The sequence below is a fragment of the Sarcophilus harrisii genome, chromosome 3 (genome assembly GCF_902635505.1).
Source record: "Sarcophilus harrisii chromosome 3, mSarHar1.11, whole genome shotgun sequence".
NCBI classification, from domain to species: Eukaryota; Metazoa; Chordata; class Mammalia; order Dasyuromorphia; family Dasyuridae; genus Sarcophilus; species Sarcophilus harrisii.
Genome location: NC_045428.1, coordinates 577,970,940 through 577,998,770, shown reverse-complemented (window position 1 = coordinate 577,998,770; position 27,831 = coordinate 577,970,940). Strand labels below are relative to the sequence as shown.

General features: G+C 44.9%; 1 protein-coding gene across 1 annotated transcript; it reads right to left on the bottom strand.

Annotated features, from left to right (window-relative positions):
* Positions 1-1,434: 1,434 nt before the first annotated feature.
* On the bottom strand, positions 1,435-22,035 carry PLEKHG5 (pleckstrin homology and RhoGEF domain containing G5). Its single transcript, XM_031961563.1, has 18 exons — positions 21,842-22,035; positions 21,286-21,346; positions 20,597-20,688; positions 20,178-20,314; positions 19,597-19,727; positions 19,126-19,311; positions 18,473-18,649; positions 17,168-17,263; positions 15,062-15,112; positions 14,589-14,738; positions 14,250-14,360; positions 13,893-14,042; positions 12,483-12,620; positions 7,730-7,849; positions 5,028-5,160; positions 3,754-3,869; positions 3,441-3,616; positions 1,435-1,870 (listed from the first exon to the last, which is right to left on the bottom strand). The coding sequence occupies exons 1-18, from the start codon at positions 22,018-22,020 to the stop codon at positions 1,435-1,437; spliced, it is 2,640 nt and encodes an 879-aa protein (XP_031817423.1). The 5' UTR covers positions 22,021-22,035.
* Positions 22,036-27,831: the final 5,796 nt, after the last annotated feature.

Genomic DNA, 27,831 nt, shown 5'->3' with positions numbered 1-27,831 from the left:
CCCCCCCCCCTTATGGGGCAACCCTTCAAGGCCCCCAAAGCCCTTCTTTAAACCCCCTAGGTTTTTTCCCTCCTCCCCTCTATTTCTTTCTTCAAAATTGGGGACTTATTTCCTTAACCCCCCCGAATTTAAAAATCAAAAGGGAAAAATAAATAGGTTTTTATTTCCGGGTTTTGGGACTTGGGCAATTTCCCCCTCTCTATAAAAAAAGAAGGGAGGGATTTTTAAACCTCCCTCCCTTTTATACCCAATCCCAAAAGAGAATAAATATTTATTGAAGTACTTACATCACTTTTCCCTACCCAAATTTATTTCCTCCAAATTCCCTTTATCCTTTCCCCACCCTCCCGTTATATTCCACCCTCCCTTTTTCCCCACTTTCCCCCTAAATTTCCTCCTTTTCCCCCCCGACTCCCCCCTTAAAATTTTAAATCCCAATAATAAAACACAAACCCATTCCTCTTTTCCCAAAGGGAAAAAGGGGTTAAACCCCCCCCCCAAAAGAAATCCAAACCTTCCCCAAATAAAAAAACCAGAAAGACCAATTAAAATATGAAAGGGAATCCCAAACCCCACCCAAAAATTCCCCACCCCCCCCCCAAAACATGGGATACAACAAAAGGAAAAAACAAACTCAAAATAAAAACAAAACTCTACACACAGGAAAAACAATATCTTTATAAAAAAAACCCAAACTCAATAAATATCACCATAAATGGGCCCCCTGCCCCAATCCCTGTCCTAAAGCGGGAGGAGCTATGGGAAGGTGGTGGGGCCCCAGGCTCAAGGAAAATTTCAACCCAGCCAAAAGGGGTTGTCTTCTCCAAAATGGGGTTCCTTTGCCCCCAGAATCAAACGCGGTGTACTAGGGGGCAAAAAATAAAAAATGCTACCCCCTACCCCCAAACCCCCCTTTTGGCCCAAACAATATTAAAAATCTTTTTTCGTCTCCCCTGTCCTGGTCTCATCCAAAGGGACCCCCCTCAGAAACCCCATCTGTTAAAACCACCATCCCATCCTCCCGTGGCACCCGGGTTTCCCCTTTAACCTCTCCCAGGAACAACAGGAAGGGGAAAGAAACGGGCCCCGGGGTAAAAGGGCTTAAAAACATCCCTCCCAAAAAACCCAAAACACAGAAAAACCCCCAAACCCCATCCCCTTGACCTCATCCCCCCCCCACACCTCCTGGGCCCAGCCAACCCCACCTTTCCCCCCCAGTCCGCTCCCCAGGGACACCCCCAAGGATTCAACATTTTTATTCCCCTGGGCCGGGTATTCCTTCGGCCCGTCCCAACTTTTTTAGCACCCCCCCGCCTCCCTTTCCCCCCCCCACCCCCTTCAAACCTCAACTTGGCCCCTACAGTCCCAGCGGCCGGGTTCTGGGGGGTGGCAACCCCCCGGTCCTGGGAAAGCCGTTGGGAGGATGCCAAGTAGTTAAGCAAAGCTCAGACAGGCTCCGGCTAGGGGCTGGGAGGGGCTCCCAGCCAGAAGCCCCCCACTGCAAGCGGCCTCCGCGGTTTGATAATCGCGGAGGCGCATGGCGGGGATCTGGGGGGGGGCCCCTGGGCGGGAGGCGGGGGGTCGGGGGGAGGCCTGGGGGGGAGCGGGGCCACCCGGGTCCCGGGGAGGGGAGAGGGGTGGGGCGGAATCGATGGAGCAGGAACGGCACTCGGCCGCCGCCGAGGGAAGCAGTCCGTCGGGCTCGGGGCCCAGCAGCTCACTGGTCGGGGTCGTGGGGGAAGCCGTTGTGCCGATGGAGGTCTCGTCGGACCTCGAGCTGAAGGGGCCTCCCTCAAAGTCGGACGATGACGGCGTTTCCCCCGGCTCCACCACCACAACTGAGAGAGTCTCTGTGGAGCCATCAGAGGGGCTGGAAAGGAGAGGGGAGAGGAAGCGAGAGGGGGCTTTGGACAGGGCACCAGATCTGGATCCAGCCCCGAGACAGTGTCTGTCCTGGACACAGCTCAGAAAGGAGCCTCTGGGAAAAGCAAGACAGGGCAGGGGGCTGCCCCCCAAGAACTGGCGGTCACAACAACTCATAGGGCTTTCAAGCCTTACACAGCCCCACCTTCCTTCCCAGCACGTCCCAGGAGCAGGAACCAATTCAGCCACATCGGCGTCTCCCTCCCTCCATCCCCTCCACTCTGCTGAGGTCGTCAACATCCTGAGTCACTATTTTAATAGCCTGCTCATTGGTCTCTCCTGCATCTAGTCTCACCCCTGTCCAATGCCTGCCCCACAGAATTCCAAAGTGATTGTAACCACATCACTCCTTTCCTCAGAACCTTCAATAGCTCCCTATTGCCTACAGGATAAAGTCCAACATTCTTAGCTTGGCGTTTAAAGCCCTCTACAATATGATTTCCACAGACTTTGCTAGTTATTTATTCTGCCCCTTCCTGAAGAATTCTGCACTCTCCATTCCAGTCAGACTGGAGCTATACCCTCATGCAAAACTTCTTTTTTTTTTTTTTTTGCTGAAGCAGTTGGGGTTAAGTGACTTGCCCAGGGTCACACAGCTAGGAAGGGTTAAGTGTCTAAGATCCAGATTTGAACTCAGGTCCTTCTGACTTCAGGGCTGGCTCTCTATCCACTGCTCCATCTAGCTGCCCCTTCTCATGCAAAATTTCATCGGCTGATTCAGTGGCTTTGCCCAGTTGGTCCCCTGCTTGTCCAGAATGCACTTCTTTTCGCCATGACTTTTTAGAAACCCTCATTTCCTTCAAAGCACAAGTCTTGCGGAGCAGCAGATAGAGCATCACATCTAGAGTCAGAAAAACCTAACTTCAATCTGCCAGCTGTGACACCTCGACCAAGTCACTTAACCACTGTCTGCCTCAATTTTCTCATCTGTAAAATGGGAACACTAACAGTACCTACTCCTTTTTTTAAAAATTAAAGCTTTTTATTTTCAAAATACATACATGGATAATTTTCAACATTCACCCTTACAAAATCTTCAGTTCTAAATTTTTTCCCTCTCTTCCTCCATCCCTTTCCCTAGACAGCAATATATCTCCACAATATATATTAAATGTGCAATTCTTCTATAATATTTTCACAACAGTATCTATTCTTACAGGGTTGTTATGAAGATCAAATGAGGTGACATTAAAAAAGCCCTTAGCACAGTGTCCGGCACAGAGTAGGTACTTAATGTTTGTCAGATTGAGTTGGAGAGAATGAAGGAATTGAGTTTCAGAGAGAATAAGTGATTTACTTAGTCACCCAGCTAGGAAGAACCAGAGAGGAAATCTGAATCCACTTCTTCTCCATCCTAGCCCAGTTTTCTTTCTACTGCTTCTGCAGGGCCAATGTCTTCTCTGGATTGTGTATCACCACTCCCTTTTCTCCTTTTCCTCCAGCTTCAGAGCCCCTCTCTGCGCACAGTAGGGCCTCAATCACTGTTTGTCTTGTGACCCCCGTAATAGAAAGCTTACCAGCATTGGGAATCCAAGCTGTTGCTGCTTTTGCGAAGGATGGTGGGGGAGCTGGCTCCTGAGGTGCTGCTCTCTCCTTCCTCCTCCTCTTCCTCATCCTCTTCCTCCTCCAAGCTCTGCAGATGCTGCTGCTGGCTGCTTTGGTGCTCTTGTAGCCTCATCTTCTGCAGCAGGTTCTAGAGACAGGGAAGGGAGGTTCTAAGCACGGGGCAGACTGGTAGCTTAGGCTTTTCCACATGTAACATAACATATACACCCAACATTCTCCAGCTCATTCCCTTTAGTCCATTCCCACTTACACCAGACACCTTACCTGAGCATTATAAATGGCTTCTACCCAGCCTCGGCACAGAGCCTGACCGCTGGCCTGGAAGGTGAAGGCACCCACAGCGCTTCGGAACTCATTCAGATAGATGAGGAGGAAGGAGCCTGGGGAGAAGGAAGGGCGCCATAAGTGAGGAAGGATACTGACAAAAGTAGATGAGGAGGAAGGATACAGACAAAGGTAGATGAGGAGGAAGGATACTGACACAGGTAGATGAGGAGGAAGGATACAGAAAAAGGTAGATGAGGAGGAAGGATACTGACACAGGTAGATGAGGAGGAAGGAGCCTGGGGAAGAGGAAGGGCACCATAAGTGAGGAAGGATACTGACAAAGGTAGATGAGAAGGAAGGAGCCTGGGGAGGAGGCAGGGTGCTATGTGTGAGGAAGAAGGGTGAGCAGTATGGTAAGTGGACTGAGATTCTTTAACCTAAAGAAGAGAACACCAGGCAGTTAGGTGGCGCAGTGGATAGAGCACCAGCCCTGAAGTCAGGAGGAGCAGTAAAATGAAGGGGTGAGGCTAGATGTCTTTGAGGTAGATTTCTTGTAACTGGAAATTAATAATCCTCTGACCCCAGGCTTGAATGTGCTCTTCCACCAGATGGATGTCTATTGCTTCCTCTTCACTGACCTGTTGCTGGTGACCAAACCCGTGAAAATTAAAAAAAAAAGGGGGGATCTAGAAATCTAGGAAGGGGAAGAGGAAGGGAAGGAGAAGTGTCCTTGTGAGGGCATGGTTCTGAAACTTGTGGGGGGGAAAGGGAAGCATTGATATAATACCTACTATGTGTCAGGTATTGTTACTTTACAAATATTATATCATTTGATCCTCACCACAACCCTGTGAAATAGCTAAGTCAGAATAAGATCCAGGAGTGGAATAAAGGTTGGCCAGTCTGGCAATCCCCCACGGAGACCATAGCTACCATAAGACACTGAAGGACTATGGAACAGAAAAGGACATCGGTAAGGTAGAGACTCTGCAGAGGAGGACAACCAGTATGATGAAGGATCATAGCCCAGGCCATGTGGAAAATGGGTTAGTCTTGTTCTGTCTGGACAAAACTAGGAACAGGAGGCGGAGAGTTGAATAGGAGACTTGAGGACCAGTGGTTGGGGATTCCCAGTGAGGTACCTTCAGATATTGAAATGAGAGTCTGACAGCCCCCAATCTTGATCACCCAGAAGCTGCAGAGTAAGGAGAGCCCCAACTCTGCCATAACAGAGGGATTTGGGGACAGCGGGGTAGTAAAGGCCTCCTTACCTGGGTCTCGGAGTTCCCGACACACAATCTTGTCTACCATCAGGGGCTGGCGAATGACTTTGGTCCTCTCTGCTTTCTTCACGGGTTTGGTCACCAACAACAGGTCAGTGAAGAGGAAGCAATAGACATCCATCTGGTGGAAGAGCACATTCAAACCTGGGGTCAGAGGATCATTAATTTCCAGTTGCAAGAAATCTACCTCAAAGATATCTAGTCTCACCCCTTCATTTTACAGAGAGAGAAACTGAGACTCAAAAGGAAAAAAAATAACTGATCTGTCACAGGAAAGGACTTTAGAAGCTATCTAATTTAATCCTGTCCCCATTTTATAGGTAGGGAAACCGAGACACAGAGCATCTAAATGACTAGCCCAAGATCACTGTTTAATAAATGGCAGGGCCAGTAGTGGAACCCAGATTCCAAATCCAGCATTCATACTAAGAATGAATCATGCTCTATGTTGCTGCATGCAAGTATATCTTGCCTCCCTCAGGAGACTGTGCAATCTCTTTAAAGGGGAGGACTCTATCTTATCTTAAGACTCATAAAATCTCCTCCTTTGTTCCTAAGGACCTCGAGGTCAAATACTCTGATCCTTTCACTTTAGTTAGTAGGCAAACATTTGTGGCAGGTGCAGCATTGTGCCCACATTGAGGAAGACTCATCTTTAACCCTGTATTCCTCAGTTTCCTCCTCTGTAAAATGAGCTGAAGAAGGAATGGCCGACCACTCTACTATCTCTGCCAAGAAAACACCAAATGAGATCATGAAGACAACTGACCTACAACTCTCCACAGAGCAAGATGTTCCCCCTCCCCAAGGATGTCATCACTTCTAGATTCACCCTCATGCTGCTAATTCAAGCCTGGACTGATACCACCACTCTCAGCTTTCTCTCCCTCTGATTGGAAGGTTGGAGGGCAAGGTGTTCAGCTCCTCCCAGTGCCTTTCTTCACAGAGGGCAGAACCCGGACTCGGCTCATTTCACCTTGCATCGACTGCCCTGCCTGGTTTCAATTTCATTGAACAACATGTCCCCAACGACTTGTCCCACTCCCGCCTTTCCTCCTCTCCCCCATGAGACTGTACTGCCCTGTGGGCAGGGACCATCTTTCCTTCATTTATTTTATCCCCAGACTTTGGCCCAATGCCTGGCTCTCATAGGCACTTATTAAATGTTAACTGGATTGGATCAATATGTTCCGAGTATAGACACAATATCAGGTCTTGAACTTGGATCTTCTCTATTAGATTTTTCACTATGCTGAGAATGGGCAGTGGAAGTAAGGAAATTTCAGGAGTCTCTATAAAATTTGCCCCCCCATTTTTTTGGGTCCAGTTTGATTTCAATGAAGGGAAGCAATCCTGGGGCAGAAACTCTCGATAGCCCTACAGATTGGTAACTCCCTTGTAACTTAAGTCTTAGAAAATGACCAGAGGTACTGAGATAGGTAGCAACTTATCCATTAGCTCCACAGGCAAGAAGAGAGGGGTAGGACTTGAAACCAAGACTCACGGAGCTACCCAAGTGAAATGACTCAAGGGTACATGGTAGTTAGGTCCCTGAGAACTTTCTATGAAACTGCAAATCTCCTAACTTTACTGGCAACATCCTTTGGGGAAATAACTAGATAAAAGACATCTAATCTTGGTAATTGCAGCCTATTTGTTTGATGTAAAGATTGTTCATTGTCTCCTCCGCTGTAAGCTCCTTGAGGCCAGGGATTATTTTTTTGCCTCTTTTTCTATTCCCCCAGTGCTTGGCACACAGTAGGCACTTAAAAACTCCCAGTATGAAAACTCCTTTAATGGAGATTATCATCAAGTCTTTGACTTGTCATCTAAGAGAATTGTTTAGGAGTCCTGGAAAGCTAATTTGCTCATAGTCACACAGCTAATATGGGTGAGAGGCTGAATTTGGTCTTCCTAATTCAAATGACATCATGTCATGTTGTTCCCCCTAAGGTCACAAAGATAACTATATGAGACGGGTTTCAAGCTGAATTCATTTTTTTTTCTTTTTTGGGGTTTTTTTTGGCAAGGAAATTGGGGTTGTGACTTGCCCAGTATCACACAGCTAGTAAGAGGTGACTGAAACCAAATTTGAACTCGGGTCCTCTTGACTTCAGGGCCGGTGCTCTATCCACTGCACATTTAGCTTCCCAGGACTTAATTGCAGAAGCATTATTTTTCCCACTGAGCCAAGACTTGGGTTTGAATCCCTTCACATTTCAAATTCTTTCAGTTGAAGAAAAAAACTGCTTAATTTCTAAGCACCTTGGTTTTCTCCGCTATAAATAATAATAACTAACATTATATATCTATTATGTACCAGATATTGTAATTATGTTAAATGTTTAACAAATTTAATTTCATTTGATTCTCAAAAAAATCCTGAGAAGAAGATGCTATTATTATTCCCATTTGACAGATGGAGAAACTGAGGCAAATAGAAGTTAAATGACTTGCCCATGAACGTGAGTCTTCTGGAATCCAGGCTTGGTGCTGCTATGGCACCACCTTGCTGCTCCAAGATTTATGGAGTTAAATGAAACAATCTCTAAGTTCTATTCCAGCTATAAAATCCTCTGCCCTCTCCTCACCTCTGTCAGCTTTCCCTGGCCCCAGAGTAGTGCAGAGGGTACCTTGCAGTGTCTGGGTGAGACTTTAGGGATGGTAAAGGGGGTCAGAATGCAACTCACCTTGCTGTCTTTTCCCTCCTTCATCTTTAAGCTTCCCTCCAAAAGGAGCTGCCGAGTGTCATCTGGGGATGTCCCAGGGATAGGAGCCGTCAAATCGAAGCGCAGAAATTCCTTCAAAAGCTGGGAAGAAAAGAGAAGTGTTTATTGGATGAATGGAATCGACTATGCTGAAAAGAGCAGAACAAAACAAAAGATACTCCTAAAAAGGTGGGGTTAAGAAATGAAAGGAGATAGAAAGGAAATCAGTGCTCTGAAGCAAAGGATTTTCTCTCCTGTTGCTGTAAAAGAGTAAAGAGTTTAAAGTGTAAAGAGTTCCTTCTTTTTTTTTTTTTAATTAAGACAAAATATGAAGTGAAAAATAGAATCCACCAGTCACTTTCTTGAAGGAAATTCCAAAATAACAAACTCCCAGGAACTTCCAAAGCAAATCTAGAGCTCTAGGTCAAAGAAAAAGTATTATAAGGATAAAAGAATGAATGTAAATACCAACGAGTCATAATAATAATGATGATTCAAGACTGAGCAAAGATAGTATAAAGAGAAGAAAGCTTAAAGACAAAAGATAAAGAAAATTTCATCGAATCTATGTATAATCCTATAGTGGGTTTGGGGGTGAAAATGGGCCTTTAACGAATGTAAGATTTCCAAACTTTCCCAATGAAAAGACCAGAAATGAGCTGACATTCGGAAAAAGAACAACAGAGGAAGGTACATATGCTTCTATAACTGAAAGAGACTATTTGGGGATGAATTTATTTCTATGTTAATAAGGGAATAAGAAATAAATGTCTTTTGAGAATGACAGAAAGTCTGTAGGTGGTTTTGTTCAGTTTTAACGGTCTTGGAAAAATACAACAATAGGAGGAACAAGACATTGTACTAGAGAAAGAGACCACTGTTGAATAACATTGGGTAATATAACATGAAGTTATATATAATAACTATATATAACAGTATATAACAATCAAGGAAAAGGTGAGAGGAAAGGGAATGAGTATCTAATTCATCTGAATTAGATAAAAGGAAATGAAATATAGTAATATATCCACATGCCCCACGATTTCAGTATAAAAATCCATTAAACTCAAAAGGGAAAAAAGCAAAAGAGACATAGGAGAGATAGAAAGGAATCTAAGAAGGAGATTAGGACAGGTAAGGGACTAGTCATGAGCAAATGTGGAGGGAGGAACATAAAGGTTGGATTAAAAGAAAAGGAATAAGAGCAAAAATATAGAATCAGGACTGAAGTAAATAGAAGAGAAACATTGCAACTGAGAGGAAATAGGTTATTTCATTTATAAGATCACAAGTCTCAGGTAAATTCCCTTTATGTTACCACTTTCTTATTTGTAAAGGGAGAGATGGGAATAAAATGAGGAAAAAGACAGGCTGGAGGTAAATAAAACAATTAAAAATCTTATCTGTGAATGTGAATGGGGTGAACGCATCAATAAAATGAAGATCACAACAAAGTGGATCAGAAGGCAAAAATTAACAATATATTGTTTATAAGAAACACTTGAAATGCAATTTTTTTTTAGAGACCAATTCAATAGTTTATTAAATGGAGAGAGATACTGGGACCAATGGATCCATATCTGGTCCCAGGGCTGGACGAGACTATCATCTCAAAGAGTCCAGCACTGAGTGAAATGCTTTTTAAAAAAATTTTTTTTAATAACTTTTTATTGACAGAACCCATGCCAGGGTAATTTTTTACAACATTATCCCTTGCACTCACTTCTGTTCCGATTTTTCCCCTCCCTCCTTTCACCCCTTCCCCCAGATGGCAAGCAGCCCTGAAATGCAAATATTCACATAAATATATTGTGCTTCAGCTGAACACACACAAACCAAAAAAAAAAAGAGAGAGAAAGAGAGTAGTAATCATGATTTTAGATAAAACTACAGTACATATAGGCACAGTAAATAACAAATCAACATCAACATTGAATATATATGTATCTAATAAAAGCAACTAAATAATTAAAGGAAAAAATCAAATTGGAGAAAGAGATACAAAAACTATAATAGCGAGGAGTATTAATGTTCTCTTTTTACACCCAGACAAATATAACCAAAGATAAACAAGAAAGAAGTTAGGGAATGGAATAACACTTTAGAAAAATTAGAGCTGATAAAACTCTGGTCATTACTGAATACAGCGCTAGGTGGCACCACAGTGCACACAGAATACACAATGCCAGGCCAGGAGTTAGGAAGACTCCTCTTATATGAGTTCAAATCTGGTCTCAGACACTTATTCACTGTGTGACCCTAGAAATGTCAGTAAATTTCATTTACCTCTGTTCTCATCTGTTAAAAAAAAAAAAAAAAAAAAAAAAAAAAGCTGAAGAAGGAAATGGCAAATCATTCCAGTATCTCTACCAAGAAAACCTCAAATGGGTCATGATGTTTGATATGATTTAAATGACTCAACAACAATTACTGAAGTGAACATGAATTTACTCTTTAGCATACAGGAAGTCTTTGGAAAAACTGACCAAGTGAAGGGTACATAAAGAGCTCACTAAAATATGTAAAAAAGCAGAAATACTAAACCTATGATTTTCTGATAACACAATAAAAATTCTATTTAAAAAATGAGCCTTAAAGAATTTTAAAATACCTGAAGAAAAAATAACATCTTTCTAAAAAAACTGATGAGTCAAAGACCAAACAATAGAAGCAACAGAAGTTATCATTTAAAAAAATGACAATAATAAAACAATACACCAAAAATTCTAAGGGGGATAATTTATGCCTCTAAATACTTTCATCAACAAGAGAGAAAACAAATCTATGAATTAAGAGTGCAATTTTTTAAAACTTCAAATCAACAACAATATAAAAATCTTTGAAAAATTAAAGAGTAATGAAAATTGAAAGCAAAAAGACTACTGAACTAATAAAAATAGTAGTTAATTTTTTTTTAAATAATGAACTTAAACAGGTAACCTGATTAAAATTGAGGAAAAATAAATAGTTCAGTTAAGAGGGAATTATTAGAAATTACACTGCTTAATTATGTGCTAACAGAACATTATTTAGAGGAAATATATGACTACTTACAAAAATATAAAATACCTAGATTAAAAAATGAAGAAATAGACTATTTAAATAACCTAGGATCAGAAAAGGCAATTGAACAAATTATAAATGAATTCCCAGAAAGAAAGGGAAAAAAACAACTAAAACTCCAGAAGCAAATGTTTCACAAATGAATTCTACCGATAATTCAAAGAACAATTAATGTAATATTACAGAAACTGTTTGCAAAATAAAAGAATATCTTTATTTGATACACATCTGGCTTTGATACTTTAAAGCATCTGTATGTACAAAAAAGGATATTTAATACTTAAAAGTATCTATTTGTATTACTATTTATAGTAGCTCTGTGGTAGTCAAAAATTGGAAACGTAATAAGTACTTTCCTATTGGGAACGGTTAAACAAACTGGTTTGTGAATGTAACGGAATATTATTGTGCCATTAAGAAATGATAAGATGGACAATTTCATATGAAGCAATGAAGAGGGAAGTGAACATCATACAACACTAATGACATTATAGAGAAAAACAACTTTGGATGGCTCAAGAATTCCGATCAATGTAATGAGAAACCACGAGTCTCGAAGAATAAAAACATGCCACATACCCTGTGATAGAGAGGTGAACAACTTAAAATGAAGAAAGAGATATACATTTCAGGTGTGACTAATATGGGAATTTATTTTGCCAAACTATGTAGCTATGTCTTGAGACATTTGTTTTTCTTTGTTTTAAGTAGATCAATTGTGGGAGGGAGTGGGAGGGATAGATTAATTTTTAAGATATTTGGTGCTTGAAAAATAAAATAATAAACCACAGTGGTTTAAAAAAAATAAAACATTAAGATGAAATAAAAATTCCAGGGGTTGATGAATTCAAGATGTTTCATACCCCAAGGCTCATCTTTTTTAACACAAAATTTTCCCAATGATGACCTAGGAAAAGATCCATGATAAATGTAAGCATACAAATGACGATGAATGTGCAAAGTATAGCACAAAAATATATCGACAAGATATATACGGCCAGAAAAACAGCCCAAGCCCTGCATCAGTAACTTTGTTGTTGTTTAGCCATTTTTCAGTCATGTACAATTCTTCATGACCCCATTTAGGGTTGTCTTGGCAGAGATACTGGAGTGGTTTGCCATTTCCTTTTCCAGCTCATTTTACAGGTAAGGAAACTGAGGCAGAGTAAAATGACTTTCCCTGGGTCATAGAGCTAGTGAGTGTCTGAGACTAGATTTAAACTGTTATTGTTCAGCAGAGTCAGACTCTTTGTGACCCCCATTTGGGGTCTGGATTTGAACTCAGGAAAATGAGACTTCTTGACTCCAATTCACCTAGCTATATCAGTAACTACAAATACATTAAAAAAAAAAAAAAAAAAAACTCCCAGGAGGGAGAACAGTTATGTCCTCTGGTAGGGTCTCATGCTCAGAAGGAATTATCCAGACTGTGACTCCACAGATGGATTGTGATCTGTCCAGTAGCTGACACATAAAAAATGTTTTAAACGATTTGCTGCATTGATAGATTCCTTAAGCAGAAGAAATCATGAATCTGGAGATTAATAATCAAGAAATAAAAGATAATTATTATCCATTATTCCTCATGGGAATTATCCTCAATGGGACAGAGGTATAGGGACCGGACAAAAGCGTGAGGAAGCTGGGAGGGAACCGGGGGAAGCTGAGATACCTTATCCACCTCGTCGGTGCTGCTCTCCACCACCTCGTAGGAGTCGATGCGGCTGATGATGGCGGCCAGCCGTTGCTGCTCCTGCCGCTGCCTCATTCGGGAGTTGACGTGATTGATGAACCGCTCCACTGAGCTAATCTATGAGGAATACGGGGATTATCCATCAATCAATCAGCTACCCAAAAGCAGTATTATGTACCCACTATTTACCTGGCTCTTGGAATATCAACTGCACAATGAACTATCCCCTGCCCTCATCATACGAGAGGAGACACGAACACATGTAAGTTTATATAAAACACGGGGAGAGGAACGAGGCTCGTAATTTCATTGCTATAGATGGTCTTTCTCGTTTGGAGGCCATCTTGCTATCCCAGTGATCAAAAAGCTGCAAACTCAGAGCTAGCTGGTGGCTGGAGTCAGAGAGACCCCAGTCGGTATCCAGACTCTGGCAATTAGCCAGCTGTAGGGCTCTGGACAAGTCCCTTACATTTCCCTCAGTTTCCTCATCTGTAAAATGAATATAATAATAGTGCCTATTTCCCAAGATTTTCTTGAGGGTTAAATGAGATAATTGTAAAAAATGTTTGACAGTGCCTGGTACACAGGAGACATACAAATGCAAGTTACTATTAAAGTAAATTTATGATGATCTGGCAGGGGATCAGCAGGAGAGAAAGTCAGTAGAAACTTGAGGGATCAGGAAAGGTTTCGTATAAAACGATGCTACAGAAAGCCCACCCAAAGGTGAGGAGAGAACTCTCCAGGCAGGGGGCACAGTAAGTAGTCTATGCAAAGAGGCAGAGGTGGGAGATGGAACATCCAGAACAGTTTTGCTGAATCTCACAAGGTGCCCCGAAAGGCACTTTGGAGGCAGGTCGTGAAGGGCTTTAAATGTCAAACAGAAGAATCTGGACTGGGTAAAGAAAGCGGGAGGCTACAATGGAAAGATAAATTTGGAGGCAGAGAGACCGGGGTTATAGTCTTAATTTTGCTATTTACTATGTGTGTGTGATCTGGTGCAAGTCCCTTAACTACCCTGAGAGTCAATTTCCTCATCTGCAAAATGAGGGGGTTGAAGTTGGGAACAGCTGAGGTTTCTTCTAGCTCTAGAGCAATGATCCCAGAGGTAATAAGGAGCCACTGAAAGTTCTTGAGCCAGAGAGGAGCATGGTCAGGATATCAATTGGTAATTGTGCAGAGGAAGGATTATAGATGGGAGAAAATGGGGGCGGGGAACCCAGAGAGCTTGCTGAAATAATGAGGGGAAGGGGTTCATGTGGGAAGTCTGGAGGAAGGCCAAGGAAGGAAAATAGAGGCTTCACACCCAGGGTGTGTGCGTGTGTGTGTGTGTGTGTGTGTGTGTGTGTAGGGGGACCCTCCCTTCCTTCCTGCCCTCGCCCCAGTTACCATGGTGACAATGGCCTCCTTCGTTGAGGGGTCATCAGTCTTCTTCAGCACGGATTTCAGCAGCAGGGGATATTTCGTGAGCCTCTGATGAGGTTTCACCAGCATGTCACTCAGTTTCAGCCTCTGGCACTGCTGGTGCTTTTCTGCCCACTGTAACCAGAACATATTGGGAGGGGGCCCTCGCCATTGCCCTCCTCCATCCTCCCATGTCAGCCTCCCTCCTCCTTTCTATCAATCCTCCTCCCTCTCTCCATCAGTTCCCCCTTCTCCTCTCCATCAGTCCCCCTCCCTCTCTCCATCAGTCCCCCCTCCCTTCCCCCTCCATCAGACATCCCTACCCCTTGGCCCCTCTCTCACCGTCACATAGATTCTGAAGAGGTCATTGTCTCTCAGCAGGCTCCTCATGTACTCCATGCAGCCCTCCTCCTCCATGCAGTAACGGATGTAAGGCTTGAACAGGGATCCGAACTGCAGGGTCAAGAGCAGCAAAAGGATCAGGGTGTAGGGAAAGGCAGAGGAGGCTTCAGGCTCAGGAGGCAAGCTAAGAGTTCAGGACAATGGGAAGCCTAGGATCTGCCCAAGAAGCCAGCAGCTTCAGCGGAGCCCTCGGGTTCCCTGTCAGTACTTGGAGGACCTTTGGATCCCTAAGCCCAGCCATATGAGGACTGGGCGCCCAGCCTGGGACCAGACCCTTACCATTCGAAAGCCTTTGAGGAAGTCTGCAGGCTGCAGTAGGGTCCGGGTCCGCCGAGCTTTGTCAAGCATGGGGGCCATCACGCCACTCCACAGTCCTCGGTGCAGCTGAATGATCTCCTGGGTATTGCTGAATAAGCGCTCAACATCCACCTGGGGGAAGGGTCCTGGTTTGAGCCCTTGCCCACCCCACCCAAAACCATCCCTTTTCCCCTAATTCATCCTCTAGTTTCTCAGGAAGCCCTTCCTGCTCCCTCCCCAATATCACCCTAAAGTCTCTCCGGTGTCTTCTCTATCCTCCCACTCAGATCAGCCAGTAAATAAATATTTATTAAAGCACCTACTATGTGCCAGGCACTGTGCTAAATGATGGGGATACAAAGGAAAGTAGCAGGACGTGGTCTGAGTGGGTATGGGATCAAGAAAGAGTAAGACAGACCCCCTGCTGATCCCTCCCTCCCCTCTGAACCTCTCACCTCACACAGTAGACCTGACTCTTGCAGGTTCAAAAGGCAGCACATGAAGAGCTATGGGAAAACAAAACAAAGCATTAAAAAAAAAAAATTGGCCAGTGTTGAGACCAAGCGGGATCTCAAAGCCCTGCTGAGGAAGCTTACACACCTCCTTCTATTTGGGAAGGAAGTGGTGGGCTACAGGCTCTGAATAAGGCATACATTGCCAGGCCTGGGCAGTGTGATGATTTATTTTCCTTTGCTACATTTGACGCAAGGACATGTTCTACTTAGGGGAGAAGGTACGACGGTGTGTTTACGAAGAAGATAAATAAAAGATCTTATAAAATTTCATGAGATCTAGGGAGAATGGGAGGGGGACTTTCAGCACAGTCTCCCCCCAAACGGGTGGTTGAGTTTGTCCTCAGGCAGCCTCTCAGATGACCAGAACCACAAGGATCATCTGGCTTCCTCCATCTCAGCTGAGGGGACACAAGAACCAGCTATCACTTTATTGTCCCTTGAGGGGAAGAACTGGCAGAGGATGTGGGAGGGGGAATCATCACAGGCCTAAAAAAGGGGCTTTTGGGGGGAAAGCCCGAGGCAGGTTCAAGCCTGAGGCTAAGTGCCCCATGAGCTCTAGCAATCAAGCTGATGGATGTGAGTCAAAAGTTAAGATAAATAACATGACTAATGGGGAAATAGGTTTACGTGATTGCACATGTATAATCTATACCAGATTTCCTGCCATCCTGGGAAGGGAGAGAGGAAAGGAGAAAAATTCTGCAACTCAAAATTTTACACAAAATGAATGCTGGAATATTTTCACTTTTTCTTTGGTTTTTTTTTTTTCCCTCATTTTCCCCCCTTTTAGTCAGATTTTACTTTTTTTGTTTTAATTCAAGCTTTTTATTTTCAAAACACATACATGGATAATTTTCCACATTCACCTTTCCAAAAACTTGTGTTCTAATTTTTTCTCTCCCTTCCACTCACCCCTCCCCTACATGGCAAGTGATCCAATATGTGCTCAACATGTGCAATTCTTCTATACATCTTTCCACAAATATCCCGCTACCCAAGAAAAATCAGATTAAAAAGAGAAAAAAATGAGAAAGAAAACAAAATGCAAGCAAACAACAATAAAAAGAGTGAAAATGCTATGTTATGCTCCACACTCAGTCCCCACAGAACTCTCTCTGGGTGCAGATGGCTCTCTCCATCACAAGACCATTGGAACTGGCCCGAGTCTGATTTTATTTTTGTATAATCTGACAAATATGGAAATATGTTTAGAAGAACTGCACATATTTAACCTATATGAGATTACTTGGTGTCTTGGGGAAGGGCTAGGTAAGGAAGGGAGGGAGAAAACTCTGGAACACAAAGTGTTACAAAAACAAATGCTGAAAACTATCTTTACATGTGTTTAGAAAATAAAATACTATGGAAAGAATTTTTTAAATGAATGATGAAAACTATTTTTTACATGTCATCGGAAAAAATAAAATATTATTTTCTTTTTTTATTAAAGTCTTTAATTTTCAAAACATATGCATGGATAATTCTTCAACATTAACCCTTGCAAAAGCTTGTGTTCCAATTTTTTCCCTCCATCTCCCCTAGATGGCAAGTAATCCAATGTACATTAAACATGATAAAAATATAAATGATTAATATTTTTAATTAAGTCAGTGCAACTGAATGATATCTTGAGTACTGCTGAATAAGTGCTCAACATCCACCAGGGGGAAGGGTCCTAGTTTGAGCCCCCGCCCACTCTACCCCCAAAACCATCCCCTTTCCCCACTTCATCCTCTACTTTCTCAGGCCCTCCCTGCTCTCTCTTCCCCCAAAAGCCCAGACAGGACAAATAATCATTGTTTCTATTGTTTCCTAATAATAGTTCATCTGAGCAAATACTCAAGAGCTGAGTTTAGGAATGGGAATCGGGAAACCTGGAGCAGGTGGGGGAGGGAGAAGGGGACTGGGGGTAAGTGCCTCCATCTGGAAGGTGGGGGAAAGGGCCAGACCAGATCTGGTACCTGCGAAGAAGAGGAGCAGGAAAAGTGGGCTCAGTGAGCCACCCCCTAGCCCCCTACAAACACACATGCTCCCCAGCCTTCTTACATCAGTGATAACTCGAAGTTTCTTGATATAGGAAGCCTCGGTCTGTAACAGCTCCCACACCGCCTCCTGCTGGTGACACTGCCGCCTGGTCAACTTCTGGGGAAAGAGGATAGACCAGAGAAGTGAGGATGGAGGCAGCCTGGGGGGGACCCGGGAGGGGAGTATCACCCCAGGGGCTCAGCCAGTGATTTCTAGGAGGAGGAAGCTGGGGGGGGGGGCGGGAGGGGGGGGGTCTTGTAACTACAGATCGTCAGATCTGGGAGGAACCAAGGAAACCTTCTCCTCTAAGCCCTTACTTTCGTACATGGCAGCAGGGCGAGGTGGCTGCAAAACTGTTCTTGGAGCCAAGAAAACCTGGGTTCAAATCCTGTCTTTGACACACGGGCAGATCGCCGCCCCGGGCAACTAGGCTGAGAAGGTACAATTCCCATACTGTATACTCCTTCTGGCCTTTACCCTAGGGCTCAGTATACAGTAAGTGTTCAATAAATACTTACTGACTGAATTTTACAGAGGAGGAAACTGAGACTGGAGATATTTACCTAAGGTCACACAGCTGGTGAGGAGTCAGGTAACCTCCTAATAATAAAATGTCTTCTAATAATAATTTGACAACATGTGAGCTTCTTGAGGGCAGAGAATGCTATTATCTTTCCTTATAACCCCAGCATTTAGCATAGTGCCTGGCCCTCGAAAAAGCCTAGTAAAGCACACAGTAAACATCTAATAATTGCTTTATTTTGTCCTTTTCTCCTTTCTTTCCTTTTTCTTTTCTTTTCTTTTCTTTTTCTTTCTGTCTTTTCTTTTTCTCTTGCTTTTCTTCTTCCTTCCTTCCTTCCTTACTTCTTTCTTTCCCTTTCTCCCTTCCTTCCCTTTTTCCTTCCCTTCCTTTCTCTCTCCCTCTCTTTCCTTCCTCCCTTCCTTCCTTCTTTCCTGCCATCCCCATTTCACAGATTATGAAACCATCTGGCAGGATACGAACCCAAGTTGACTTGATACCATTATACCAGCTAACTAATTAGCAATATGACCTCGTATGAAATTAGAATGAGGACATCTGCTGCTTCTCTCTCTGAGGGTCACTTGTGAGGATAATAGGAGAAAATAGACTGAAAGAACTTTGCAAAATATAAGAGCCCCTCTTATTTTGTGGTGGAATGGGGAGAAGCAGAGGGGAGGGGGACAGAGCCATGGAGGGAAGGAGGGCAGCTGGACCAGCTGGAATCCTTCTGGCTCTTGCAGAACCTGGCGGAGCCAGAGGAAGTGCCCAGGTTGGGGGATGGTGTCCCGGGTGCGCTTAATCACCTCTGCCCCATCTATGAGCTCCTGCCAGCTGTCTTCCAGGACCAGGTCAGTATCCTCCTCTTCCTCCTCCTCTTCCCAGGAGTCATGGTCAAAGCGTAGCTGCTGGGGCAATCTGGGCAGGCCAAAGAGGCTATAGGAGTGAAGTTTGCTCTCCAATTGCTCCATCTTGTCGACTTCCTGAGGACGGACAGAGCAGTCAAGGTCAATGAGATCTGCCACAGGAATAGTCTTCTGCCACTGATGAACTGAGGGACAGTTTCTACAAGAAAGTCAGTTCTTTCCCCATGCCTAGGACCCAGGAGTTAATGGAGAGGCAGAGGACCACATGCCCTGCCAAAGGAGGAGGAAACTCCTTCCCCCGGGGCCAGGTCCCCAAGCAGGGACCCAGGAGTCGGCAGAGGGATGGAGGATGAAGGAAACTCAGCTCTTCTCCTTGCCCCGGGCCTGACCCTGAGCAAGGACCCCAGGAGTCGGCAGAGGGGTAGAGGACGAAGGAAACTCAGCTCTTCTCCTTGCCCAGGACCCTGAGCAGGGACCCCAGGAGTTGGCAGAGGGGTGAAGGATGAAGGAAACTCAGCTCTTCTCCTTCCCCCAGGCCCAGGGCCCCGAGCAGGGATCCCAGAAGTCGGCAAAGGGGCGGGAGGACCACTTACCCTGACAAAGGAGCTCCCGCTAGGTCCAGAGCTGAAAAGACCACTGAAGCGACTGGCTGCCCGGTTCTTCCAGGTGTCGATGCCGTTGCTGGGCAGGGAGCTGCTGGATGGCACAGAGGGCTCCAGGCCGGGGATGCTGGCATCTCCCAGGAACTCTGTCATGTTCTTACGCCTTCGGCCAGGGGCCTGAGGCCAGAAAAGGGAGGGAGGGGGGTTGCGGGAACTGAGTCAGGGGCAGCTAGGCCTGGGCCCGCCCGGATAGCCTCATTTACCCACCCACAGTCTCATCCTGAGGGGACCCTGATATGTCTGCCTGGGAAAGAGAGAAGAGGGCTCCAGATTCAGAGCTGGAAGAGGCCTTTGAGGCCCTCTAGTCCAGATAACGAAACTGAATTGCAGAGAATCCACCACCTGGGTGATCCTCTCCCTCCCACATGATCCCCACCCCCCCAGAGCCCCTTGGGCCCTCACCAGGATGTCCAGACTCTCCCGCCGAGCCTGCTGGTCGCTGCGGTCTGAGGCAGGAAGCCCGGGAATGGGCAAGCTCAGGGATTTGAAATCCTTCACCGCCAGCTCTACCTTCACCTCATCTCCAGGTTTGGCTGAGACGAGCCGGGCAGGGAGGTTAGAGATCTGGTCGAACAACAGCCCCCCAACCTCAAACTCCCACAGCACAGACAGAAAGGAGCCGGACCCACCCCCAGCCCCCATCAGCACGACAACTGCAGCCACATCTCTGGAGATTTACCAAGTGACTTCCCCAGGAGTGCTGGGGGAGAGCTGGTGCAAGAGTTAATGCTCCCATATTACAGATGATAAAACTGAGGCTCAGGGTCACTCAGAAAGGCAGGATTTGAAACTAGGACTTGACCCTGAGTCCAGAATGCTCTCTTCATCACCCTCCCCCCTCCCCTTGTCCTTCTCTCTGCCTTCCCACCCCAATCTTATTCCTCAAACCCTCGGGTAGGAGAAGGACCCTCAGCTAATGGAAGCCGCTGAGGGGCTGCGACACCCCCCCACACAAACCCCACAGGGCCACCCCCTCTGCTCACCTTTGACCCTCAGGTAGTGACCCCCAAACCTGTAGGCCTCAAAATGGAGGGAGAGGGGCGTGTTGGACTGGTCTAGGTAGATATCGACTTTGCCGAGCTCGATGCCCTTTCTCTCAAACACGGGCAGCAACACTTCCCTGCCAAGAGGAAGGAGCGTGTTATGGGTCCTGGCCTTGGGGGGCCGTGCCCCAGACCCCCAGAGCCCACACCGCTCGACAGCTGCAAAGGTCACAGGGCTGTCCATCCAGAACTGGATTGGCCCCGGGACCCCCAGCCCCGATTATGGAAACGGGGAAACTGAGGCAGACAGCTGCGGGGGCTGGCCCAAGGTCACAAAGTCAGTCAGCGTTTAAGAGGTGGAATTCGAACCTAGGGCCCCTGACTCTAGAGCCAAAGCGCCCCCACCCCCCAGGCCATACCCTAATGACTTCTTCTTCATGGCAGGGACGATCTCGGTCTCAATGTTCACATTCAGGTCGAATTTCAGGGTGAAGCACTCCTTGCTGGGGTCCTGGCAGGGAAGCTCAGGTTAGAGGCTCCGGCCACTCCTTGGGCCGGCCAAGGGGGCTGAGCTGCCAGGGGACCGACTGAACCCTCTGGAACGGGACTCTGCGGCGGCCGCAGGGCCCCGAACGGCCACGGTGGGGAGACACAATGCACGGACCCCAGGGAAGAGGGAAGTATCACCCCCAGCCCGAGTCTGACCGGGCCAAAGGCAACGGCCGAGGCAGGGAAGGAAACTCGCTTCCAGACGGCGCGGTTGGCGTTTCCCAGCCCTGGGGACAGCCTGGTCACAGCACCCTCCTGGTGACTCTAAACCGAGTCATGGGGCCAAATCAGACCTCCCCACCCCCTTCTCACACATGCGCCCCAGTACAGCAGAGACAAGGGCCGGGGAGCGGAGGGCTCCGGCCCCAGATAAAGGTGGTGCACGTGAGCCTGAGGCCCGGGGGTCTCCCCACCCCCTTCTCACACATACAGCCCGAGTACAGGCCCAGGGAGCGGAGGGCTCCGGACCCAGATAAAGGAGGCGTGCATGAGCCTGACGCCCAGGGGGCTCTGGGTCCGCCCCCCCACCCCCCCACCCCCAGCCCAGGGGGCTCCTTACGTCGGTGTGTCTCCGCCGAGCTTTCTTCTTTGCCAGCTTCAGACCTGAACCCTTCCTCTCCCTGGGGGGGCAGCAGATGGGGAGAGGGCAGAGGTTAGACGTTCTCCCTGCGGCGAGAGACTGGGCCCCCAAAACTCCCCTCCTGTCCCAGCCCGCCCCCCAAGTGCTCAGGGCTGGGAATAGCCTAGCCAGGGAAGGGCCAGGCACACCCTCTAGTGGCTAACAGAGGAATCGTGCCCACTTTAAACTAGCCTTCCTACATCCATGGATTTGGAGCTGGAAGGGTCTGATTCCAAGGTCCTCATTTAACAGAAGAGGAAACTGAGACCCAGAGCACGGGGTCTTCATGCATAAAGTGAGGGGCGGCTCCCCTTCTGCACCGTGAGCAGCAGACCTGGGCTAGCTCCCTGACCCACACGTGACAGACTAGTGGAAGAAGCCCTGCTCCTCTTTTTGTCTCTCCCTCACTCTCAAGTTTCCATTTTCAGGGGGCCGGGGAAGAAGCCTGCACATGCACTTGGGGCAGAGGCTGTCCCCCCCTCCCTCCCCCTCCTACCCTTTGCTGTCCATTAACCCTTCATCGTCCTCTTCCAGGTCCGAGGCGGGACTGGTTCGGGGCGGACATGACCTCGTGGAGACGTTGCGGGCCAGGACCGAGCCTGAGGAAATAAAGAAAGGAGAACTAGGAAAAGGTGAGTTCCATGCTCCCCTTTCCCCTCTGGTAACCTCTCCCATTTGCTGCCCCCCCTCTCCCAGAGGAAGGGTTCAGGTCTGAAGCTGGCAAAGAGATGACTAATCTGTGGTTAATCCATAAGAACCGACACTTCCAAAGTGCTTTAAAGCTCACAAAACACATCATCTCATTTAATCCACACAGCTGAGAGGAGACAGATAATATGACTTTGCCCCAGTTATAGGGAAGGAAATTCAGCAGGGTCACAAAGCTGGTGTCTGTGGCTGGATTTGAACTCAGGTTTCCCTGACTCCTAGGCCCTTGTACTCACAAGCTCAGCCTTATATGGGCACAATGAGGATGGCCTTAACTCCTGGGTGACTTTAATAAAAAAATCCTAGATCTACCCCTAATTCCCAGCTAGCATTGTTTTGTGTGTTTGTTTGTTTTGAGGCAATTGGGGTTAAGTGACTTGCCCAGGGTCACACAGCTGGGAAGTATTAAATGTCTGCGATGGCTTTGAACTCAGGTCCTTCTAAATTCAGGGCTGGTGCTCTATCCACTGAAGCCCCCCTCCCCAATTCTCTCTACAACATCCCCCAAGAGCAGTCGCTCAACCTTTGCTGAGGCCTCTTGGCTGCCATCCAGGCCTCTTCTTTCCACAACACTAATAGGAAGTTTTTCTTTCATTTAGGCCCAAAACTTTGCTTTGGGGCAATTTCCAAAGGATCCTAGGATTACAGATTTAGGACAGAGGAGTCCAGGCTCCACATTTCACAGGGGAAGAAATAGCCAGACTTTATAAATATGTGGAAAAGTATCTTGACATGTATTTGGAAAAATAAAATGCTATTGAGAAAAAAAAGTTTAAAAAAAGGAAAAAGAAAGAAATAGGATCAGGAAAGCAGGTGAGCTTGTCCATCAAAGAGATTTAGGCAGAATCTGAACCCAGGCCCTCTGAGTCCAAATCAGTGTTCTGTTCCATGTAGCTTTACTCCCTTCTCCTGATTCTGCCCTGGAGACCAAGGAAACAAGTCTTCCCTTTTGCCAGTTCTTCAAATACCCAAAGACAATGTCATGCCCCCTACCCTCACTCTTACCCACAAGTCTTTTCTCTTCAGCCTAGACATTCCCAGTTAACTACCATGGTACCCTCACAGGATATAGATTCAAGGCCTTCTCCCACCCTAGGTATCCTGTCAAGATACCTTCTGCTTTATCCCTTGTCTTTCTAAAAGGTGCTATGCAATTTTCAGAAGTCGTCAAAGCATCTCTATTCATATGAAAAATGCTCTAAATCACCACGGATGAGAGAAATGTAAAGTGAAAAAACACTCGGATTACAAGGAAAATGTTGAATGTTAGAGAAGATATGAGAAAATCGGGACACTAATGCATTGTTGGTGGAGTTGTAAATAGAGCCAACCTTTCTGGAGAGCAATTTGAAACTCAAATTTTCCCAAAGGGCTAAAATTGGGCATACCCTTTGACCCAGCAACACTGTTCCCAAGTCTGTATCCCAAAGAGATTTTTTAACGAAGGAAAAAAAAGGCCCACAGGTACAAAAATGGATATAGCAGCTCTTTTTGTGGTGCAAAGAATTTGAAACTGAGGGGATACCTATCAATTGGGAAACAAGTTGTTGTAACAGAATATTATTGCACCATAAGAAATGACTCTTAAAAGAACTTGGAAAGACTTTCAGGAACGGATGCCGAGAAAAATGAGTGGAACCAGGAGAGCATTGTGCTGAGTAACAGAAATGCAGTACGAAGGAGCAACTGTAAAAGACTTAGCTATTATCAGCAACACAATGATCCAAGACAATTCCAAAAGACTCACGATAAGGAATGCTATCCACCTCCAGAAAAAGAATCAGGGGCATCCAAATGCAAATTAAAGCCTACTTTTGAAAATTTTCTTTTTCTTTTTTTTTTTAATCTGTGTTTTCTTTCACAACGTTGACTAATATGGAAATGTTTTGCATGACTGCCCGTCTATGATCTATATCAAATTGCTTGCTTTCTTAATAAGGGGGAGGGAAGGAGAGAATTTGGAACTAAAATTTTTTTTAATGTTAAAAATTGTTTTATATGTAATTGAGAAAAAATAAAACATTAAGAATTTTTTTAACGTGTTATTCAAATAAGAAGAATTCCTTTCTTTCTTGCCCATATCTGGGACAAGCTGGAGTTCAGAAAATTGTATAATTCAAAGGAAAGAGCCTTCGTTGTGACTTTGTCCCCAGTTTCTCGATTTATAAACAGGGAAACCGAGACCCAGAAAAATTAAAGTGATTTCTTCAGAGTCCCACATCTAGCTTATGAAGACACAAACTCTAGTCATCTAAGCAGGACTCCATGATACTTCAAACCCAGGCCCTGAGTCATCTGAAGATAGCCCCAGGCTGGGGCCTAACTCCCCACTGCTTCCTACCCTCAGCTGCTGACTTCTGACTAATCCTGGCCAGTCCAACATCAGGACCCAATGCATAGTCTTCAGAATGCTTAGATTATGGGCCCCTCCCAGGGACAGTGGAGAGGAGGACCCAAGTAAGAAGGAACCCTTGATTATAGAAGGGACAGGCACTCTGACTTGGTGGTGCTGCAAGCAAGCCATGAGGATGTCCACCCCGGAAAGCCCCTCTCCCAGCCCCCCAAGTCCCGGGCCCAGCTCACCTTGGGGGGAGGTGGGATGGGTTTGCTGGTGTTTGAAATTCCCCAACAGGTTGGGGGGGGGTGGTGGGAAAGCGGGTGGTGGGATACCGGGGAGGAAGAAGGGTTTTGGGGAAGGAGAAGGGTGTTTAAAGGGTTAAGGGGTTTTTTTACGGAGGAAAGGGGGGGAGTTTTTAGAAAATTTTTTTGGGGTGTAAAGGCCCAAAAATCATTTGTGGGTTTTGGGCGGGTAAAGGGGGTTTTTCTGGGGGGAAGAAAGAAATTTTCTTTGGTTTAAAGGCCCGGAGGCCTGGTTCGGCTGGGGGTTTGGCGGGTGGAAGGTGGGGGGAGGGAATTTTTGCAATTTTTTTGGGATTGGAGAGGTGGAAGTTTTTGGAGGTTGGGTGGAAAAAGGGAGGGGCGGAAATAAAATGGAAAATTTGGGGCTTGGAAAGGGGGGTTTAATAGGAAGAAAAGTGGAGTTTTTTTGGGGTTAAATGAAAGGGTGGTTAAGTTTTTTTTGTGGGTTTTAAGTTTTGAGGATTTGGTGGTTGGTTTTGCCCACGGGCAAAAATAGGGTGGTTTTTGGGTAAGTAAATTGGGGGCGGGGGGTTTTATGTTTTTGGGAAGTTGGGGTTAATTTTTTTCTTATGTTTTGTTTTTTGAAGATTTTTTTTTTTTAATTTTGGCTTTTTGCAAGGTTTGTAATTTTTTTTTGCCCAAGGGGGGGGAGTTCTATTGGGATTTTTGCTTTTGGTTTTGGGCTTTTGGGGGGTGGGGGAAGGGGTATTGGTAAATATTTTTTGGGTTTTGGTTTTGGATTGAGTGGTGTTTCCCAGTGTTTTTTTTTTGTTTTTGCATGGGGAGGAGGGGGTTGTTTTTTTTCCCTGATTTTTTGGATTTTTAGGGTTTTTTTGGATTTTTTTTTTTTTTTCGGTGTTTTGGGAAATAAAAATGTTTTTTGGAGGGGGATGATTTTTTTTAAGGGGTTTTGTTTTTGGAAAGAATGGGGTTTGGTTTTTTTTGAAAAGGGGTCAAAGAGGGGGGTGGGTGGGATGAAAGGTGGGGCATTCTTTGGTTTTGGAAAGTTTTGGGGTTCCCATGGGGGTTTTGGTGTGGATGGGGAAAGTTTTGCCCCACTTTTTTTTTTGGTTTTGTTTTTTGAGGAAAAAAGGAAGTTTTTTTTTTTTTTAAAGTTTTTTTTTTCTTTCTTTCTTTCTTTCTTTCTTTCTTTCTTTCTTTTGGGTTTTTGGGAAGGGAATTTTTTCTTTTGTTTAGAGTGGGGTTTTCATGGTTTGTTTTTTTGAATTTTTTGGTACCCCCCCCTTTTTTTTTTTAAGTTTCTTTGGAAAAAACTTTTTTGAAAAAAACAAAAAAAAAAATTAGATTTGTTTGGGGTTATGAAATTTTTTAAAAATTTTGGGAAAAGGAAATTAGATGTTTTTTTTGTTTTTTTTATTTATAGATTTTGGGAAATTTTTTTTGATGTTTTTGTTTTTTTTTGTTTTTGTGGCAAATTTAGGGGGTTTTGTTTTGTTTTTTGTTGGTTGTTTGGTTTTGATTTGGATTTTTTTGGTAAAGAGGGTGGTGGTTTTTTTGTTTTTTAGGGGTGGAGGGGGTTGGGGTTTGAGTGCAAGGCCCTTAAGTTGGGGGGTTTGGTTTGGGGAAGTGAGTTTTCCGATTTTAATGGGCGTGGTGTTTTGTGGTTTTAAATTTGGGTGTTTTCTTTTTTTCGGGGGGTATATTTTTCTTTGGCCTTGGCTTGTTTTTTTGGGGGATGGGTTTTTTTTTTTTAAAGTTTTTTCTTTCTGTTTTGTTTTTTGGGGGGAGTTTTTTTCCCCCGGGGGATTTTTTGCTGAGGGATTTTGGGAGGATTTTTTTTAGATAACAAAAATGCTGACCAAAGGTAGCCCAAACATTTAACATTTCTTTTTTTTTTGTTTTGGTTTTTTTGTATATAGTTTAAATTTCTTTGTTTTAATGTTTTTCTTTTGCCTCATTTTTAGTGGCAGAGGGATTTAGTTTTTTGAAATTTGGGGTTTTTCTTTTTGAATTTTTTGTGATTGGTGGGATGTTTGAATTTTGGCTTTTTTTTGGGGGTTTTTTTTTTTCTTTGTGTTTTGGGGGATTTTCCATGTTTTGCTGGCAGAGGGGTTTTCCTCCTGTTTCGTTTTGTGGGCCCAGTTGCAGATTTATGTTTTCCCTTCCATATTTTTTATTTTTTTCCCGTGACTAGAAGCCCTTTTTTTCTTTCCCAGGATTTTTGGGCCCCTGTGTTTATTTTTTTTTTTTTTGATTTAAGCCGTTCAAAATCTGTTTGCATGAAAAATATTTAAATTTTTTATTTCAAACATGTATTGGTAACCTGTTGGGGAAGGAGGAAAAAGTTGGAACAAAAGGTTTTGAATGTTGTGAAAAATTGTATATTTGTTAAAATAAGTTTTAATTTTAAAATTGTGTGCTTTAGGGGAAGGATTATTTCTTTTTTTTGTTTCCAGCACTTCGTTGGTGTTGAAAAGTTTGGGATTGATGATCCCACCAAAGGGGTTAAGTCAGGTTGACCACTTTTCCTTCCTCGGAAGGGACCAGTTCCCCCTGTTTCGGATAAAACCCCATTATTTGTGGATAGGGTTTTTTTATGTCAAGCCCGCCACCATCCCAATTTTATTGTATTCCTTGTTATGGTTTGGGTTCAAACCAAACTGCCCTCCTTGAATTTCACCCAGAACCCTACCCAATTTCTCTTCTACTTCCAGGACCCTGCCCCTTTTAAAGCTCAGCTTCATTACAAGAGGCCTTTTCCAGATTTCCACCACCCCATCTTATCCCAATCCATTCAGTGACCAGCTCCCTACCACAAAATGCCTTCCTGTTAACATATGGTAGCCTTTCCTCAGAACATAAAAACTCCTGGAGGGCAGGGGTTGTTAGTAAGTGCTCAAATAAATGTGTGTTGACTGACATTACAACCAAATTAGGCAATTCAATGTGCACTAATTAAGCACCTACTATGTGCCAGGTACTGGGGATGCCCAAACCAAATCAAGCCTCGAGAGTTTCCTTGGCAGCTTGTTGAGTAGGAGCTGAGTCAGGCTGTGGTCTGCAGTGTCATCACGTTGATGTTTACACATCCACCGGAGATTGGAAAGGTCTTTGCATGCTCGTCTCGTTTGAGTTTTGCAACGCCCATTATTGTAACCATCTTTCACTGAAGGAAAC

Coding starts and splice junctions, on each gene's coding strand:
- PLEKHG5 (XM_031961563.1), bottom strand. CDS start 22,020: ATGGGAGAGGTTACCAGAGGGGAAAGGGGAGCATGGAACTCACCTTTT. Junction 20,689..21,285: donor CTCGGCGGAGACACACCGAC/GTAAGGAGCCCC, acceptor CTTCCCTGCCAG/GACCCCAGCAAGGAGTGCTT. Junction 1,871..3,440: donor AGCTTGGATTCCCAATGCTG/GTAAGCTTTCTA, acceptor TCTCCTTTCCAG/CCCCTCTGATGGCTCCACAG.